This window comes from Festucalex cinctus, chromosome 17, assembly GCF_051991245.1.
Source record: "Festucalex cinctus isolate MCC-2025b chromosome 17, RoL_Fcin_1.0, whole genome shotgun sequence".
Classification (NCBI taxonomy): domain Eukaryota; kingdom Metazoa; phylum Chordata; class Actinopteri; order Syngnathiformes; family Syngnathidae; genus Festucalex; species Festucalex cinctus.
In genome coordinates this window covers 6,937,286-6,956,890 of record NC_135427.1, presented here as the reverse complement: position 1 = coordinate 6,956,890, position 19,605 = coordinate 6,937,286, and the positions used below count along the sequence as shown (strand labels likewise).

Sequence of the window (19,605 nt, the reverse complement as noted above, 5' to 3'; positions counted from 1 at the left end):
TTATCTATATATTTTTTAATTTTGGCAGTTTTGGTCCTCCATGAGTTATGTCCATGTCGCTGCTCTACGGCTTCGACGTTCCGTCAAAATATTTACTTTTAAGAACTGTGCTAAGCTAGCTAGTTGATCACAGGATCCCATACCGCAAATCTGAGGTGGGCAATTAATTTTTCGAATTACATTTTTAATATTTGTTTTAATTTCACTTCAATTAATTTTATTTTGGTTCTGCATAGGTTATCTCCATGACGGTTCATTACAATATGTACTTTCCTTTAAGAAATATGGTAAACTAGTTAGCTGATCGCAGGATACTGCAAATCAGGTGGGCTATTAATTTTTCCAATGGACCATGCCACTCAATTGTGTTAAATATTCATTTAATGTCTTTTATTAAAAAAAAAAAAAGTTTATTCATTGACATTAAAATGACATATCTACACATATTATTATTAACAATAAACCTTGCCTAGATGTGCCATAAGTTCATCCATGAGTTTGCTGGGTCGGGGGGAAAAAAAAAATGAGAACCTCTGGTGCTCATTTGAGAATCATTCTTAAATTTTGATGCGCACCCCTGACTATATCCTCTTCTATGCAATACGTCTAATGGCTCCATCCGTTCCAGCATCGATTATTTTATCACAGGAATCCAAATCATTTTTTTCTTCAATAGCCATTAAGCCACGCATGAAAACCCCGACGAGTGTCTCATAGCGAGGCCTCTTCTTTACTCTTCCGTGATCCTAAACGTCCTCATGCTGCAGAGGGGAGATATGGACCGAAAGGATGAGGACCACTAGAGCAACAGACAGAAAAGATGCAACGCATCTCGTGTACCCGACAGATAGACAGCGTGCCAAATAAGAAGCACTTGACTCCCGCCTCTCACAGACTCTCACATAACCTGCTTACCGTTTAAGTGTGACTAAAGATGCTTATGCAGAGACACAGAAGGGACCACACATACTCCCTCAGTACAAGGGCGTACACTGTGCACCCTGCAACATGAAGTGAATGATTTGAGGGGAGAAAAAATAAATTAATCAGGGTCGACAAGCTGTTTATTTTCAAATTCTTGCTCTCAATACAAGCAGCAGATTAGGACAACTGTACAAAAGCCCATAGCCTTTCAAGGCGCTATTTACACAGGTTTTCATCATTTTATGTCAACATCTATTCATCCTCAAAATATTCTGCTCAGTTAGATGGCTCGTAAAACTGCTTTTCTACCAAAACAACAGCAGGTTTTCAATGAAACTTTTTTTGGACAATGCCTGACAAAACTTGGCAGAATTTGACCTAGAATATGCTCAGAGGTAACATGTACAGGTAGATATGTAAAGTAGAGCTGGAGGGTGGGGGGGGTGAACGGACAAACTGACAACACAACAAACATAGGTTGCATAACAATGACTTTCTCAGTACAGTACAGGCCAGCCTGCCTGCCTGCCTGCCTGTTGATATGTGGGCGTGGGTGACTGCACGACAGTGCGAACTACTACACGAGGAAAAAAAAATATATTGTTGCCATGACAAAAGAGAAGAGCCGAGAGATGAAGAGGCTCGAGTAATGACAGAGAAGCAGTTTTGCAGATGAAGAAAAGGGAGAGGGGTTTATGCATTTGCCGAGTGCAGAAAAAGAGGGAATAATAGATGAGTCAGCTGCTTGCAATTTTTCAGTGCGGAATAAAAAATTAAAAAATAAACGGAGGAATTACACTGTACCGCCAGTAGCAATGGAGCCAAGCCAAGTATGAGACAGGAGCCCTCCTACATATACTGTATATGTGCTTTCTCTTTATGTCTCCAAACGCAACACAAAAGTGGAAAGGGATGCAAGTCTATTCATTTCTTCAGTAGAATATAGTGCAACCTCCAAAGTCAAACACAATACGTTCTAGGCCACATAACAGAAATATAGTAATATTAAATAATTGAATTATTATGAATCAGTAGAATTAAGCAATGTTGGTGCCCAATTGTCACCATGATGAAACTGTGGCGAGTACAGATTTCATTACCATGACGACCAGTTGTGGCACAAAGTCAGCATCCGTTCAAGACAATAGAAACGTTACTATTTCATCACCGGTTACATTTCCATCCTGTCGATAATGGAGCAATCAACATGTAGGTTGTGTAGCTTACAATACTCAATACAGCTCCCCCTTCTGTTTGCCCTTGACATAACGTTCCAGACAGTGTAGTCCACTTACTAGATCGTCACCCAGCCTATCTGAAAAGTCTTGGTCATAAAACTGCAGTGTTGAGGCAATTATAATGGGAATTAGTACCACTATACATTTAAAACAAACAAACAATTTGCCATAGTCCACTCCAGGTAAACTCCAGTGAATGTTCTTTGTCTTATCTTTTTTTTGTTTTTGTTTTTGTTTTTTTTGTTTTTTAACACACCTCAGTAGACCTCGATCCTTTCAGCCTGCAGCAATCTTTCTGCCTTTTCTTCGGCGTTTTGCGAGTATTTCAAAAACAGATTCATACACATGAAAGCCCAAGTACAATACAGTAGTCGAAGATGATTGCCAATAGCCTGTGCATGTCTGAGCAGAAATAAAATATTTGTGTTCTTTTACTGAGTCTCTTTTGGTAGGGGTATACTTCCTGTTTTATTTCCATTGACATTGGCGTGACTAACTTTCGGTCCAACTAATTTAGACCATCTGTGATGGGTGTTGTGAATGTATGCATTCCATTCAAGCTGATTGCGAGCTAAATTCTAGCTGATTCGCTAGCTCGTCTTTAGGATTTAAAAACATTGTCACTGAAGTATAAAATGTAACTATCAACTAACGTGATGTAAATTTTAAAACATAACATAAATACACCCATAAAAAAAACAAAAAACTACTTTACAGCAAAAGTATATGGCAGCTAGCAAGTCAGCTCGAATGCAGCTAGCTAGGGGCTAAATTGCAAATGCGTATCTATCAGTACTCTCATAAATAAGCAAATCCTACAAATGCCTGAATTTCACCATGCATCATTCACTGGCAAATTCACCAACACCACCACTTAATAGGTTCTCCCTTAGCCCATGTGCCAGGCTTCTACAAGCTTTTGTGGAAATAAATTGTGATGGCAGCCTCTGAGGTTCAGTTAATAAGTCTTTCCTCGTCCAATCCCTGAAGCGACACTTTTACAAAGCAAAAGGGAGCCTACATATTTTCTAGGAACTGTACAATTTTACTTTTTAAAACTTTGCTGGAGAAGTTTTTGGATGATACGAATAAGCTGGTAAGCTATTAACCATGGAGTAAACTGCCCTCAGTGTGTGACATCTAGCACCTACACACTACACTGAATTTGACTGGTTTTGTTTTTGGTTTGCTAAGTATGCACTGCCTTCGTTAGCCTGAGTTTCAGTTCGAGAGTAGCTAGGGCCCACACAAATGATCAGTTGGAAAACAATGAACATGACAGCACATTTTTAAAGCTAACGTCTTTTATTTCATGCACCGTAGGAGGCTGACTTCTTTATGCTTTTGTTAAATATATTTAGGTTTCTTATCGGCTACCACATAAACTGCCCTTAATGACATCAGCACAAGGAGAGAAAAAAAAAAAAAAAAAAAAGAGTTGAGATCCTTCATTTGCGCTGCTGTATAATTTAAATTTGTCTGGAACATATTAAAGGCAAAAGGTCAGAGAACAAAAATATATCCAGCGAGGCATTATGAGATAATATGGTTCCAAATAAAAGCCGAGATTATTAGTCTGTTCTCTGCGACATGCTGATTATTCATGGTAGGTATAAGGCTATCCGGACTGCTGTGAACTCTGTGACCTGCTTAATGTTGGCTTGCTCTGGACTTGATGCAAATGAGTCCACTGCCACAAGGCACACACTAACATTTCGGTTCAAAGCAAGACCAAGAGATGATGATATCAGGTTCATGTTTTACTCTTGTTTCTGGGGGGATTGTTAAAATGAAAAAAAAAAAAAAACAGAGCTCTGACTTTTGTATTTAATGCACCAAAAAAACTGTTCTGCAGTGTTCAGTCCAGTGTCTGGGTTTTATTTAATCAGCAATGATTTTGCTACGTTTAACAGATAGTTCACACACTAAATTCTGTAGAGTAAATTTGACTCTATTCAGAGTGGGAACAAATAGATTTAGTTTTAGAGTAGGCTCATATTTACGGTACACTTGGAAGAAAGTCAAATAAAGAATTGGAAAAAAATAAATAAAAATCACTCAAGGGCTGAGGCTCGAACTCACGACCTTCATCTTGTGAGACTGCCACGTTACCACCTGAGCTATGCCCCTCCTACTGTTTGCTTATCTCCAAGTGGATACCAAATAAATTTTTTGGACTGGAAGATTCCAGCTGACAGGAGCGATACACTTTATTCATTTCAATTCTTTATTTAACCCTCTTCCAAGTGTAAATATTACTCTAAAAGTGAGTCTTTTTGGTCCCACTCTAAATAGAGTAAATTTTACTCCAAAGAATTTACTGTGTATACTATGACTCGAGTAGTGGAATCCTGTCTGATTTCAAAGTCTTATCTGGACATTTATTGTTGCTGCTTAAAAATGGACACAAGTCCTATTTTTTGTTAATTAAATTCAAAAGCAGACTCTGGAACATCTCATTTGAAGGGGAAAAAAAATAAGCAAAAACTATTGCTTTCTGCCAAAACACAAAGTTGTAATCAGATTATATGCCGCTCACTGAAGCTATAATTTCATTCACCAATTGTCACATGCACCATGCCAATTTGGCTAAAAAAAAAATAATAATAAAAAAAAAAAACTCATCGGTTCAATTCATTAGTCTGTGACTATTCAAACTTAATCACACCGCTTTTCCATATTCATGGCCGATTTAGCATGTGTCCCATTTCTTTATAATTGAGTTTTGAAAGGCTTTGCAATTCTTTGCTGCCATTCCATTTCTGTTCACAGATTCACATCAGTTGATGGCGGAGAGCCTGAAAATAAGGCTAAGCAGGGAGGTGCACTTGTGCTTTGAGAGAATTTTAGTATCAGCTGGATCCTGATGAGATCTTTTATGTGCTAAGAAAAATGGGTTAGCCAGCGCTGTCCAGTTGCTTGACCCCATCCAGGCTGTAGTAAATGCCGTCGTATGAGAAATTCCATCAAATTATTTAGAAGAAGGGCTTCAAGCTCCCCCCCCCACACCACAATTTGGCGCATGTTCTTAGGCGTAAGCCTGTCTTTGATCACATCCAGAAAAATCAAAGCTTGAATTTTCATTCACGTAATTACAGAAACTTGCAACATATTATGGGCGAACATGTATGCAATTTGTGTGTTGACCTTTTCTGATGGCTCAACGATGCATTGTCTTGAACAACACATGAAAACGGTGGAGACGATCAATATTGTTGGCGTGCATGCTGTAAATGACCACATCTCCTATTGATGTAAGCTTGAAAAAGAATTAGTTAAATATTAAAATATTGTTTGTTATAGGACAGCTCATTCATTCAGCTGTCTTTTTCTTTTTCTTGCTTCTAAAATGATCAAGTAGCAAAGTGAGGATGCTTTTAACACAGTGTACTTATACATCAAGGATACATTTGCCATCAGTAAAAGGACTTTGCAATTATCTGTCAGCTTGGACAGCGGAACAAAGCTGAAGTGAAAATTTCCCACATTTGGCTGTTCTTTACAAGATTTTCCATCCGTGCCTCACTACAATAACAGCTTCGTGCACTTAATATTTGTCGTGTGTTATCTTACCAACTTGTTTTTGGCAACATCCAGTAGAGGCTCGGGCTTTTGGCATTACTGTGTTGCATAACTAAAGTGTGGAGGAAGGCTGATCAATTATGAGCATGGTTTGAGTTTTTTAACTATGCGGTGGAGTGCAGAAAACTGGCCAGAGTCACGATAGGAAAGATTTCTTTGTTAGGATGCAACATTTTAGAGCATCAGCCCCATTAAAATAAAAATTATACTAATGGCCAGCCTAGATTGACACTGTCATATTTTTCAGAATTTAACATCCTGAAATATACTATTAATATTTATCATTAGAAATATGTAATAATAAAAGTATGTTTAACTTCGATAGTAATTCATGGTAACTTGTACCTTGAATAACAAAAAAAAGAATGACTTGAGCGCAGACATGCTGACCACGCAAACAACTTTCCCCAATGTAGGTTATTTTCATGTATTTTTGGTAAATACCAAAGCAATCACATTTTGCGTGTAGGCCTACTCAGCTAGCAACATATGCTACTTGCTAAACAAGCTAATGTGTATTTTCTATCGAAATCCTCTACTTTGCGGATTTCGCCTATTGCGAATAATTTTTGGAACTTAGCCGCGTGATAAATGAGGGACCACTGTATATATATTTTGTGTTGCTCAGTACCCCGCCACCCTAGGAAGCAAATCACACTCACGCGAGCGCACGCACGCTAACCAGTCAAACATGCCGCCCCAGTTTACGGCATGTTTATGTATTTTTGGTAAATCCAAAGTAATCACATTTTATGTGTACTCAACTAGCAAATAAGCTAGTTGCTAAAAAAGCTAATGTTTGTGTCCTTGTTCACAGAGGGTGCTCAGGTCAACAACAACGTGGGGCCTGTGTCAAACATGGTCCAACAGCATCCGTATCCTGCCCTCGGCCAGTTGTCTCACGTGTATGAACATCAGCAGCAGCAACAGCAACAACAGCAACAACAACAACAACAACAGCAGCAGCAGCAGCAGCAGCAGCAGCAGCAGCAGCAGCAGCAGCAGCAACAACAACAGCAACAACAGCAACACCAACAGCTACAGCAACAGCAACAGCAACTACACTTGCAGCAGCAAAACAAGGACTTCAACAAATATGCTTCACTGAAGGCTGTGGGTGAGTGTCAATCATTGTAACACCTTTTACAAAAAAAAAAAAAAAAAAAAAAAAAAATACAGTTTGGTTTGTCACAGTTTTTCCAGGCCACATCATTGCTGCAGTGTTACAGCACTGCAAGCTGTTGTTTGCTTGGGGAGGCATCACTGTCATGCTGCTGGCAATTCTTTATATTACGGAGCACAGATGTTGTCGCTTAAATACAAATTGCTTGTGTAATCCCCCCCACCACCACCACTCAAGATTCCGATACACTTCCTGACCCCGAGCCCGACGGTCAGGGGTGGGCGTGCGGAAACAACGTGAACAAGATGTAGCAGATTTGCGCGCAGATTTGACAGATGTTATTGATTGTGGCACCAAAGCTGACGCGCTGTAAAAACAGAAAGAGGCTGTTTATCAAGCTGTGTGACAGCTTCACGCGTGCCGCCAAATTCGCGGAGCGCGCATACCAATTTTTAGCTGATTTGAATTCCGTTTGTTATTGACGGAGGGCTGCCTTGTGTCACAACCACATTTGTCTTTGAAAGCTTGTTTATGCTACATGGGCACACTGGCCTCACTTTATTCAGCTCATACAGAGAATATCTATTGCATTTGATGAACAAGGTCTCCCTAGGCAAGACTATACTTGGAACTTGTTGGGTATATTTTCAGTTTCAATGTAAGCGGCAATAACAGAATGGCTCCAACTGTGCGAAATTGTTTAGCTAGCGATTTAGCCATCAAGTAAGCAAATATTCCACCATGAGACTCAAGCCCAGTTGAAACCTTCTGTTTTCCAATTTTTTTTTATATGTAACGTACAGGATGGCCTAATGAGCTTTTCAGCTTTTCAACTTTCAACATATCTCTAGCGAGACACATATTTCCTTCTTTTCCATCACTTACACAAAGAATTTAACTATTAACAGGAACTTTGTAAGAACACTTAACAAAACTGTCAAAGTAGGTCGTCCCCGTGTATTTCGCCGTCCCCGTTGTTTGGTCTCACTTTAATGCAGGTCCCGTCCCGGCGTCCCAAATTTCCAGACAGCAAAGCCAATTTTTTAGCCCATGTATATGTCAATCACAGTTGGCACAGCAGTAAACCAGTTAAAGGAATTTAACTATTAAATTCCTTCCAATTTTATTTCACATTCATGCTTGCGTCATTAAAACTAGAATTATGTCCTACTTCCATGTCTAAGAATCATGGGAAATGTAGTCAGAGGGAATGCTTTTATGTTTTTTGATTTTTGGTTTGCAAATAAAAATGTAATGTGCTGGGACAGCGATGAATCTTTGAAGGTTTGAGTGCACTGATTTGTTCAGCACTTTTGTAATTGGTTTTTACACTCATCTGTAGAACTTTGAGATTTGTTTGAAATGTAAAGTGTTGTTAATATTATTATTATAATAATAATTCTTATTATTTTAAAGCAGAAATATGTTTCATAATATAGTTTTACCTCCACTTCCAGAAAAGGCATCCGTTTCAAAATGTAAAACAATAGTGCATTGCTGGTATTCTTAGGCAGTTTTGGGCACACCTGCATATTAAATGTCTGCCTGTAATTGGGAAAGAGCTCAAGTGGATTCACGGAGACATCAAAGTTTGACTGCAACCTTATATAAATCCGATGCAAAACTCATTTACAGTCTTCATATGCTGTCATACGGATCTTCATCCTGTTTTACATTCAAATCTTCTCTTCACCTTTTGTCTCTCCTCCTCCTCCTGACTTTCTCCACCTTCCTACGACTGCTGTGTCTTCGCTCCCTTTCACCTTTTCTCCTACTCGCATCCTCTCACCTGGTTTGACCACTTTCCAGCCTATTCTTATTCTACTCACTTATCTGGAAAGCAAGGCACTGGTTTTTAGTAGCCTTAAGAGGCCTTAGCCTTTATTCTACTCGACATGATGATGTTGTAGAATTTATTATGTGACATTGCTGGAACTGGTTGGATTTAGTACGATTGACTTGATTTGAGTTCATTAAACAATATGGAATCACATTTGCGACCTGCAAGGATGATGCAACTTTTTGTTCTAATAGTTGACAACAGTTATATTGTTGACAATAAGTAGTCGTGTAGTAAATGCAAACTTTGATGGAGAAATGTGAAGACTCCAACCGTGCTGCTCTGACTCAACTATATTCGAAACTGCATCCGCTAGGCAACCTTACCCTACCCACACTAATAAGACACGAAACCTGAAAATAAAAACACACAATATATGAAGCTGTTCTCAAGAATAAGACATCAAATGCTGTTTGAATTTATTATGCTTAGGTTGTACGTAGTTATTTTCATAAACATTTATGCGCAATGTCCCTTTTGTTTATGATCTTGGGTTGATCCCCTCTGTATTCTGGCACAGTTGGGTTGCCGATGATCAAACATAGAAGCAGGAGGAAATAAATAAATAAATAAATACATATTCTAGCACTGATTTATTTGGGAATGCCAACAGAGTACTTTCAGGCACAACCAACAACAAACAAAAATACTTTTTGTTGTCCCATGTGTAGCTACAAGCCAGTTTGCTACATTTAACCCTTCATATTTCAGGGTTGAACTTGACATACACCGTCATGGTCACTCACAATCTAGTACAATCACGACTGTTTTTTCTTCACCTAGCCATTTTCCAGTAAGTGTATTTTACCAGTCACAAAACTCCGATTACGTAGGATTGATTTGAGGTTTAGGCACAGAATACGGGCGGGTACAATTAACTCAACTTTATTTATGGAGCACTTTAAAAACAAGCATTGCTGGACAAATGTTTCCTGCTGGTTCATGCATGCCTTCACTGAACAGTTAACATCCTCCGTTTTCCCAATCTTCTTAGTATTGTGAGACTGTCTAACAGAAGGCAAATGTTACAGACTCTTAAGATGTATTTGAAATGATGAAATGATTTTAAAGTATGATGTCTGCACATTTATATTCAAGTTGTCCTTTTTCTGTACAAGGACGCTCGCATGGCTCGGAATCTTTCAATCTACTTTCATCACTACTTTAGTTGTTCTCGCAGCTATCCAGAGACATTTTCAAGGTTATTTGTGCACTACAGCACGTTACAATTGTATACATTTATGATTTTGGCGGAACATATGTACTTCTGCTATACTATATTTGTATTTATATAAGGGTGGCCAGGACGCTATCAATTTCTGCAAAATTGTAAACGCTAGTCAATCTTCGTCAAGGGGTGGGGTGAGGGGACTTTTTTTTTTTTTTTTTAATACTTTAGATAATACTAAATGCTATCTTGTTATCTTGGTTGACAGTTAAACAGCGCTAAACCAATTAATGCACTCACCATTATCCAACCTTTTAGATCAGTCCTGGCAGCTATTGGATAAGATGGCTAAACCTTGCGCCGGAAATGTTGATGGCAAAATCCGGGATGCCAAGACAAGACCTGCGAAACAGCGGAACAAAAAAAAAAAGGGGGTTGGCAAAATCCGCCGGGACTTGGGGCACTAGGCACATGACTGTCCCTTGGCAAAGTGTGACTACATCTGGGCTACATCTGGCCAGATGTAGCCCAGATTAGCGCTAGTTAGCAGCAAGTCTGCAAATGGATAGATTTCAAACTGGTGATTCAGAAAATGGATGGATAAGACAATTGGAAGAAGCACCCTGCGTTCTGTCATTCGACATTGCATGGCGAAAGAGTATTGAAGTTAAACTAAGTTATTTGATGCTACATGAGTGTTAGCGTGTGAGTATACTCCGATATGAGTGTTTTGGACAAAATATGGTGTGGATAAAGCACTATAAAAGTTCATTTATTGGTATTTTTTGGGTTGGACTACATCGGGTTTTTCAGCAAAAGTTCAATTGGTAACCCATTCAAATGGGTTTGGTGGTTAAACAGCAAATTAATCAGTGATCACAGATTTGGGGTACGCGTCCATGCTCTCTCTCTCTCTCTCTCTCTCTGTATCATTCCTTTCTCCTTGTCACTTTCATTTCCTCTCACCTTTCCCAACTGCCCCTTACCACCCATCATTCCTTCTTCTCTATATTGTCTTTATCATCTGCATCACACCATTTCCCCTCGATTCTTCTCTTACCGAATCTTTTTTTCCCCTGCTTTTGTATCTCTCGCTCTCATTTTCCGCTACGCCCACCATCTCCAATCCACTGCTGATCCCCCTTCAATCCATCATGATCCGTATCGCCGCTTGAAGAATCATCGGGCTGCTAATCTCCAGCCTTGCTTCCTCATAGCGGTTCATATCGAGTTCTACTCCTGCAGTGGTAGCACGACGCCTGTCGAAAAATCACCCGAGTTACAATTGCTTGACAGATTTCCGCTCGACGAGTGGAGTTAAAAGAGGTTCCTGTGCAGTGACGAGGAAGCTCATTTAACTAGGCGAACTGAATGAGGAACGGGCAGGGAGAAAGGGGGTGCAAGATGTCATTTGGTTGAGCTAATCTTGAGCAAAAAGAATGACTCTTCTTTACCTCTTGTCAATGCTTGTTCTCTCCTGAAGAAATACATCAATGTCTAAGATCAACACTTCCCCCACAAACACTCCAAAGCAGGCTTTTTTTTTTTCTTTAATTGCCTCCTCTGCCACTTTGCCAATTGTACAGCTGATAAGCAGCATTCTTGTCAATCAATAGCCATCTCACTTCCTCCCCCTGTGCATCTATATAAGGCCGCTTCATCGAATCCTGAACATCATCAGGCGAGGTAAAAATCACACACAATGAACTGATAAAGGTGACTGAGTTGTGCATGTGTCTGTACTTGTTGAAGCTGTCGCCTGCAAGTACAAATCGCCAATTATGTATTGTCAAATCCTTACGTGTCTGTAGAACAGCTGCTTTCAAGCCCATCAAACTCCTCCTCGTAATGCAAGATCTTATTTATTTTATTTTTTTACATAATCCATAGAGCAAAGCAACTGTAATTAAAAGTAAAGGCGTTTGTTTACTCCAGATGCACTACAACTCTCCTTGGCTTTATACTAATGAAAATAGGATTAACACACTGTCACAAATAGCAGATATAATGTCCGCTAATGTTTCCCGTGGGGCTAATTACTAGGCTACAAGAAAACCATAGCTGTTCCACGGCCCAAGTTAGATATTCAAATGGCAGGAGCTTAGAGGGTGCTTTGATAGGATGACAATTAACACGCAGATTACTTCATGAGGAAAGCAATTCAGAGAGACAACAAAATATTACACAATGTCCTCAGTTTATGGTCCCATCTTCCGTTTTGAGGTTAAATATGAATATGTCAACGATAAATCTGACACAGTTACTGCCCTGCTGTTTTGTGATTATCAACATACTGTATAACTTATAATGTCTGTCATTACTGTAAAAGCAGGTAGATGATAACAGAAATTCTCGGACTTTGTGACAGTCTGAAATTTGTTGGGCAGGTGTGCACAAGGAAGAAGTAAAATTTTATTCACCTCTAACCCAGTGTTTCTCAAATATTTTTTATTACGCCCCTTCGAAAGATGAAAATATTTTGCACCCCCCACCAACTCTCCGCCATGACTATAAATAGTATCATCTGTCGTGCACCACTGCAGAGCCCCACTGCCACCTAATGTAGCGGATGCGCAATTGCATTTTATTTTAGTACGAAAGAAAAAAAAACAAAAAAACATCTTACTAATGTAGGTGTCCCAAGCATAACTCCCCTAAGATGACTCAGTAGTGCCCCCTGGAAAGGGGGAAAGGGTTAAGAAAAATCAGTTTGATCAATCAACACGAAATTGGGTGTGCATATCTATTGTTACCGGTTGCATGAAAAAGTGTCAGGAAATTGAACACGAAATTCGAGAACTCGCTTATAAGGAGTCCCAATCATAAATGACGCTACATTGCCAAGCTTACATTTGGCGGAGCATGGCATCCGAGTTGGATGATCATTTTGGGAATTGGCCATAAAAAGAATTTAAAAAAAAAAAAAAAAAAAAAAAAAAAAAAAAAAAAAAAAAAAAGGGGGTGCGAGTTCCTGTTCATCACTGCTTGCATCTTGAAATTTTCATATTATCGACATTGATGGCGACGGTGGGACTATTCAACCACACCCCCCTCAACCTCCCGCCCCCTCCCCCTTATGCATATTGTTCGAGTCTCAGCACGACGCTGGCCTTTCATGGACCGAGGCATGCAGAGCCCACTGTGCGTAACAGCGACATTTTCTGTTTCCTGTCACGTACACCCCTGGATGTGTGTACCGTTGCGCCGACTGCCGCCCAATTGATTCACCTGTCGCCTGAGCAAGTTCGATCCCCCCCGCGGGCAGCCATTCGAGCAGCGTCCCAGCGGGTGAGACGCTGCCTTCCCTCCTCCCCACCTCATTTCCTGATTCTCACCCGCCAACCTCTCTATCGCTTGACAGGGCCGCTCGCTTGTCTCTCCTCTGCTCTCACCGTGATAAAGTAGATTTATAGCTGCAATAGTAGAGAAAACTCGCCGAGTGTGTTAACTTTATCTCCAAGGGTACAGAGGCAACAAGGGCAGAAGAGTAATGACTGGACTGTGAACATGGATACGACAGAAAACATTCCATACTGATAAGACACACTGGCTCAGCAACGGTGACTGACAGAGAGGCGTAAACGTGGGGCATTAAACCAAGAGCTGTAAACGGAACTTCATAATACCGAGACAGACATAATCCGCATTTGGATCAGCACCAAACGTTATGATTTCTACCTACCCACCTCCTGCTGCATTTGCCTGATTGTTCTCATTAAGTCTCATGCATTATTTACTGACAAAAATTAAGAGTGAAAATGCCCTCTCTTGTATTGTTTAACAAAAGTGAACTTCTGCAGATGCAGTTTTATCTGGAGATAAACTAAAATGTAATGGCTACCTGGTTGCCAGTTGCCACACCACTCACTTTACAACCGAGTTCTGTTCCTACGGTAGTAACTTTACCCAAATGTGTAATCAAGTCAGAATGCACTTTAGTCGAACACAAATGCTGTGTACTTGTACACCCATGTATTCATTTTCTACCGCCGGGCTTGGGTTGGTTTTAGCGGGGAAGCCCAGACTTGTCTCTCCCGAGCACTTCTTCCAACTCTCCCGGGGTATCCCAAGCCGTTCCCAGGACAGCTGGATCTCCTGGGTCAATCCCCGGGAATTGACCAAATCACCAGAGAAACGTCCAGGAAGCATCCTACCCAGATCCCTGTGCCACCTCATCTAGGTCCTTCTAACATTAGAGGAGCAGCAGCTCGACTTTGACTCCCTCCCGGATGACTGAGCTTCTCACCTTATCTCCAAGGGAGAACACGGACACCCTGCGGCGGAATCTCATTTCAGCCGCTTGTATCCAGGGCCATGTTCTTTTGGTCATGACCCGCAGCTCGTGACCACAGGTGAGGGTAGGAATGCAGATCAACTGGTGAATTGAAAGCTTCGCCTTTAGGCTCAGCTCTTTCTTCACCACGACAAAAAGATATACAGTCCGCATCAGAGAAGACGCTGCACTGATCCGCCTGTCAATCTCATGCTCTATTCTTCCCTCACTCGTGAACAAGACTTGAAGATACATTCTCTTAATCGCTTATGAGGACAAGGGCCGCGGGGCTGCTGGAGCAGAAAATTCATTCATTATATTATTACATAGGAATGCTACAAAAATAACCCTTTTGACTTTTAATATTTTATGATAGTTACAAAGTGTCTCTAATTTGTCCCATTGTTTTGTGTCCATCTTCTGACAGCTGCCAAATACAACGGTGATCTGTACAACAAGCGCAGGCTGATGGTGGAGCTACCGACAAAAGGTGGTCTTCCGCTCCAACCCATGGGCAACTCCCGACCCTCCATGGCCAACATGTCATCGATGACCACCAACCTGATTGCTTCAAACCCCATGGCTTCCCACTCCATGAACCAGATGACCTCCATGACTCCTATGACGTCTATGACACCTATGACTGCTATGACACCCATGACCTCCCTTGCTCCAATGACTTCTATGACTCCAATGACCTCATTGGGGCCATTGACCCCAGAGCCAGTGGCAACCTATGTTACAGAAATGCCCAGAATCACCTCCGTGTCGACTCTCCCAACAGACAGACGCGGCACTGGAGTAACTTCGTTAAAGCCAAACGGCCAGAAACCGAAAAGCAACCACGGCCACGTTACGCACGGTTCCCACAGTGCCCTCACTCACCTTCACAGCCACAGTAGCAAGCCGCCAGGACTGGGGACTACCTCCTTGGCACACATGGGGGGTACTATGCCAGGAGGCACATCCCTAGGAATATCCAGGGTCGCTGAGACCCCCATTGGCTCCAGCTTTGCAACAATGGGTCGCCCATTGGCGTACAGTTCTAATACCATCTCGTCTGGGCATACAGTAGGTATGGGGTTAAGGGGCTGGGATGGGACAGAGACAGTGGGCCGGAGGAAGACCTACGGGCACAAGAGGCCTCAGTGTACAGTGCTGGAGCCCAACCAGCTCCATGGCACCAGAGGCCACAGTCACAGCCAACACTTCCTCCCCACACAGCCCTACTTTGTGACCAACAGCAAGACAGAGGTGACTGTGTGAGCCAAGATATGAAGACCAAGTGTAAAGAATGCATGTGAAATGGTGACACAAGTAAATTCCGAGTGGAGATACCACACCAGAGTTGGCCAACATGGTGCAGGTCTGTTTGTGTGTGTGAAGAAGCTAAAGCTTGTTGGTACTGGTAAAGGATTTCTACACATTTGTTATGCGATAGTGACGTAACGTCTGGTCGGTCAATCTTTACCCATAGAGAGTCCATCACCAAGATCACTGAACGGACTGCTGATTTCTGTCTGACGGTGGTTAAGTTGGTGACATCAATAACCATAACAGTAACAATGAAGCGTATGTTTCAAGTTGTCGAAGTTGTATCTTACAGCTACAAAAGCATTCCAAAGTAAATGGAAACCTGCTGACAAAAAAGAATGGGAAGCAAGCCCAAGAAGCAATATAAGGGATCCGATGACAGCACCCGGGCATTGCCAAGTCACAGGAAGTGTCACAGCGTCTGCTTAACAAGCATGGTTGAACTAAACAACATTCCAGTATGTCTCACCACCAGAATCCCTTGATGGGTTCACGACCGACATATGACAAGGGCTCTGGGCTTTGGATTGCAGGCATAGCAGGTTTTGTATTGAGGCCGTTCCGAAGCCTCTTCATAAGCTTCACAGCTGAAGGTCACCCTTCTCAAACGAAGCTTCAGCACAGATAATGTTGGGCTGAGGAGTAGGATTGCTGCTGTTCAGCCCTCATCTGCATGCTGACAGCTGGCCCAGAGGTAGGGCAGAGAGGCGGTATCCGGATGCTGCAGCATCATCTTTCTTCCATAATCACACTCAAGTGCACATATTCACATACAAATGCGGGCATAAGATTGGAGCCAAGCCAGAGCAAACTGTAGACATGTCAGTCAGCTGGATTTTTAGAACTCATTTATACTGCTTTGTTTTGTTTGTTTGCTTATGTGATCTGTGCACATTTGTTTCATATTGAATTAAAATGCAAGTGGAACGAAATATGAATTTTATTATATTAAGTCACTCTCTTTAGCCTCAAATCCAATCAGAAATGCAGATTAAAAGTAGTCATAATGGGGCCGTCACTAAACTGGGACTGGACATAACTGGGATGTCAATAAAAAATATAGTACAGTGTTCTCTCGCTACTTCGCGGTTCAGTAATTACGGCTTTATCGCAGCTTTTCATTTGTGACCATAACTTTGTCTATGGCAGTTATACCTTGCTATTTCCTTTCTAAATCAGACCAGTTAAAAATGTAGATAATTTGAGGGGGAATTTGTTGAACAAAAACCAAGAGCATGAACATTAGAGTTTATCGCCACCAAAAACCTCGTTCCCTCATGGTGCTTTCAGAAATAGGCTCCGAACACGCTGCTTTACTCAGACCATTGCTCAAATTTGCCGTTCAGATATTCCGAGTGTCCCAAACACACTGAGACCAGTGCAGGCTGTACAAGAAAAGTAAACAGTTGCGTTCAGAAATTGGAATGGAGCGCACTCTGCCTCCGACTGTCCATGAGGACGACGAAGCGTCCACTTAATAACTACGAAGAAGAAGACAAAGAACAAGCAACTTCTGCCGGAAGTGAATAAAGTAAATCCTTATGGAAACGGTTTCCACAAGGTTTTGCAAGGCACATCAAGACGCGTTTTGTTTTGTTTTTTTAAGTATTGACAGCTACAACTAGGCTTGATTAGCCCACTTGTACTCCACATAAAACATCACACCCTGCTGGGGGGAAACTCCTATCTGGGTTATTTAATTCAAACAAAAAATAAATTCCATGTCTGTGAAAAAAAATAGGTCAGATCATTTGAGCGCCTCTCTCAGCCTTTTTTTTTTTTTTATTTTAATTTTTTTTTTTGGTAATGATGCAAGACTTATTAGCCTTCATCATCCACCATTATCATCTTGACCGCATAATCAAAACACTTCAACCTATAAGACCCCTCTTCGCTTGCATTTGAAGGGAGGACAGTGCGACTTAGTGGAATTAAGGATGTGTTGGTGTGGACATTTAGTTATGTGCACGGTTTTACAATAACACATCACACGCGTTTTCTTTTCTTTTCCATTCATCGCCATGAATGGAAAGCTTTTGCGGATTCGTGCTGCTTGGATGGGCCAATTTAGAAGAGGTTTTTAAGAAAGGTGTTTTAAATGATTGCTTATTAGTGGTTATTGCGTCACCTTGCAAGCTCATCCAGTTTTATAAAAACCGGCCAATGGAATTATTATTGTGAAGCGGGAAGCAATGGGTCAAAAAAACAAAAACCTAAACAACAAGCAGGACAGCTGGAATTGGTTGCGCTGACGGGTCACGTTTGGTAGGGCCATGGCCACAGATGAGTGGGATCAGGAGGCAGTCATGTTGGAAATTCTCCTATCAGGCAGCTAGCTAGACCAAAAAAAATATATCATGAAAGGTTTACGACACAATGTGCTCACCAAGAGCGGCTTTATTAACCATAACTGTCATTCCGAATGGTCACGCGGACTATAATGATGAGACATTCACTTTTTAGACAAAGATCAAATACAAACATTCCAATTTATTTCGACCTTTTATTTGACATTGGCTTGCTTTTCGTATGGGTGGATTTTTAGCTCAGATGATTCTTTCGTTTGACGTTTAGATTTAGATGAGATTTGGATGACATGGTGCAATTGGGGGAGTTATATCGCCTCTTGCCTGAAATCAGCCGGGATAGTGATAATATTGTGGAGGCATGGATGGGTTTTGTGATCATATATATCGGAACAATCTGTTCCAGGAAGCTTTCCAACCCCGTTTCTTTTTAAGATTTAGAATATGTTTCTAGGAAATACAAAGACAGGAAGATGTTTCGCTGCCTCCTGTTGCTGTTCTAACAATTAGTTTGGGTACAATAGCTGAGTAGACAGCAGAGTTGCGATTGACCCAATTAGAGGAATTCAATCCAGATGTGAAGATTTAATGGACCACAGGGCAGCATTAATTAGCAGCACAGACAAGATTCGGCACACAAGTTGCAGGTGTTATTAATATAAGTGGTTCTCGGTTTATAACGGTACCGTCATGTGACGTTTCATGTTTACGAGCAGCACAGCATGAACCAGTTTGCGCTGCAGTGAGAAGAATACATTCATTGTCACACAACACAATAAGGCTCACTCAGTTATCGCAATACTTGTTTTTTTCATTTGATTGTCATATTTAGGGTCGAAAAGTATTTTTCTTGGGGTAATTATGACGGTGAAAGTTAACGGGGAAAGAATATGAGTCATGAAGCAAAATCCAGCCATTTGTATTCATCTAAGGGGGCGGCCATTTTGCCGCTCGCTGTCGATTGAAGATGACATCACAGTTGCTCAGTGTTCAGGCAACAGCCAATCACAGCTCATCTGTTTTCCGAAGCTGTGCTTGTTTGTTTTCACTCCACAAGTGGCAAAATGGCCGCCTTCTGATATTGATAAAAACTGCTGGATTTTGCTGCTTAACTCATATTCCAATGAATGCAATATTAACCAGAATACCAGAATACCGTATTTAGACTAGTTGGGTAGCACAGAACATGTTATTGTCAAGTTTTTTTTTGGGGGGGGGGGGGGGTGGGGGGGTTGACTTCCCCGCTCACGTGAGGTCATGTCCTCAGTCCTCTTTTCTATATCTCAAATCATTACATCCTCGATAATACTGAAACACAAAGTTCTCCGGTAGGGATTCCATTTTGATTTTTGACCCAATCAGCGGTTTCTCTTTTTCTGTTTCTTTTCTGTGCCTTCTCCCTCTTATAAATCATCCTGTCTATCATTTTGACAGCTAAAAACACAACCTTACGAGCCTTGGTCAGTAATACCGTGGCTAGTAATTTGTTGAAGAAAAATGACTGAAGATTGTCCACCCTTAGTACCACTCAAAAAAATCAAACATCCTCTTATAGTCATGTTTTGTTTTGTTTTTTAATTCATTGTCTGCCTAAATCATCTCATGATGCAAATGGTTACAATTTTTCTGCGTTTCCTGAAAATCTGAAAAACTGACTTAAGCGACTATTTTGGTATGCAGCATTATCGATAATAGCGCTCATTGTGGCCGCAATAAGCTTTCATTCTTGATTCAGCCTGGACCGTATAAACAAGACGAGTGGACGAACGTGGCAAGTTCTTCGCTGAGCCTGTGCACTGCGAGTTGTGTCGAATCAATAACAAAGCGCGTGCAAAAG

At 41.1% G+C, this 19,605-nt stretch overlaps 3 protein-coding genes across 3 annotated transcripts in view; 1 reads left to right on the top strand and 2 right to left on the bottom strand.

The window, feature by feature from the left end:
• The window catches only part of shisa9a (shisa family member 9a), a 42,445-nt gene extending 23,505 nt beyond the window's left edge, over positions 1–18,940 (top strand). The window contains exons 3-4 of the mRNA XM_077503069.1: positions 6,562–6,861; positions 14,576–18,940. Of these exons, the coding sequence (XP_077359195.1) occupies positions 6,562–6,861; positions 14,576–15,414 (1,139 nt within the window). The 3' untranslated portion in view covers positions 15,415–18,940. The remainder of the gene's footprint in view (positions 1–6,561; positions 6,862–14,575) is intronic.
• The window catches only part of snx29 (sorting nexin 29), a 187,499-nt gene that overhangs the window by 28,340 nt on the left and 139,554 nt on the right, over positions 1–19,605 (bottom strand). The window lies entirely within an intron of this gene.
• Positions 1–19,605, bottom strand: part of ercc4 (excision repair cross-complementation group 4) — a 221,266-nt gene that overhangs the window by 62,121 nt on the left and 139,540 nt on the right. The window lies entirely within an intron of this gene.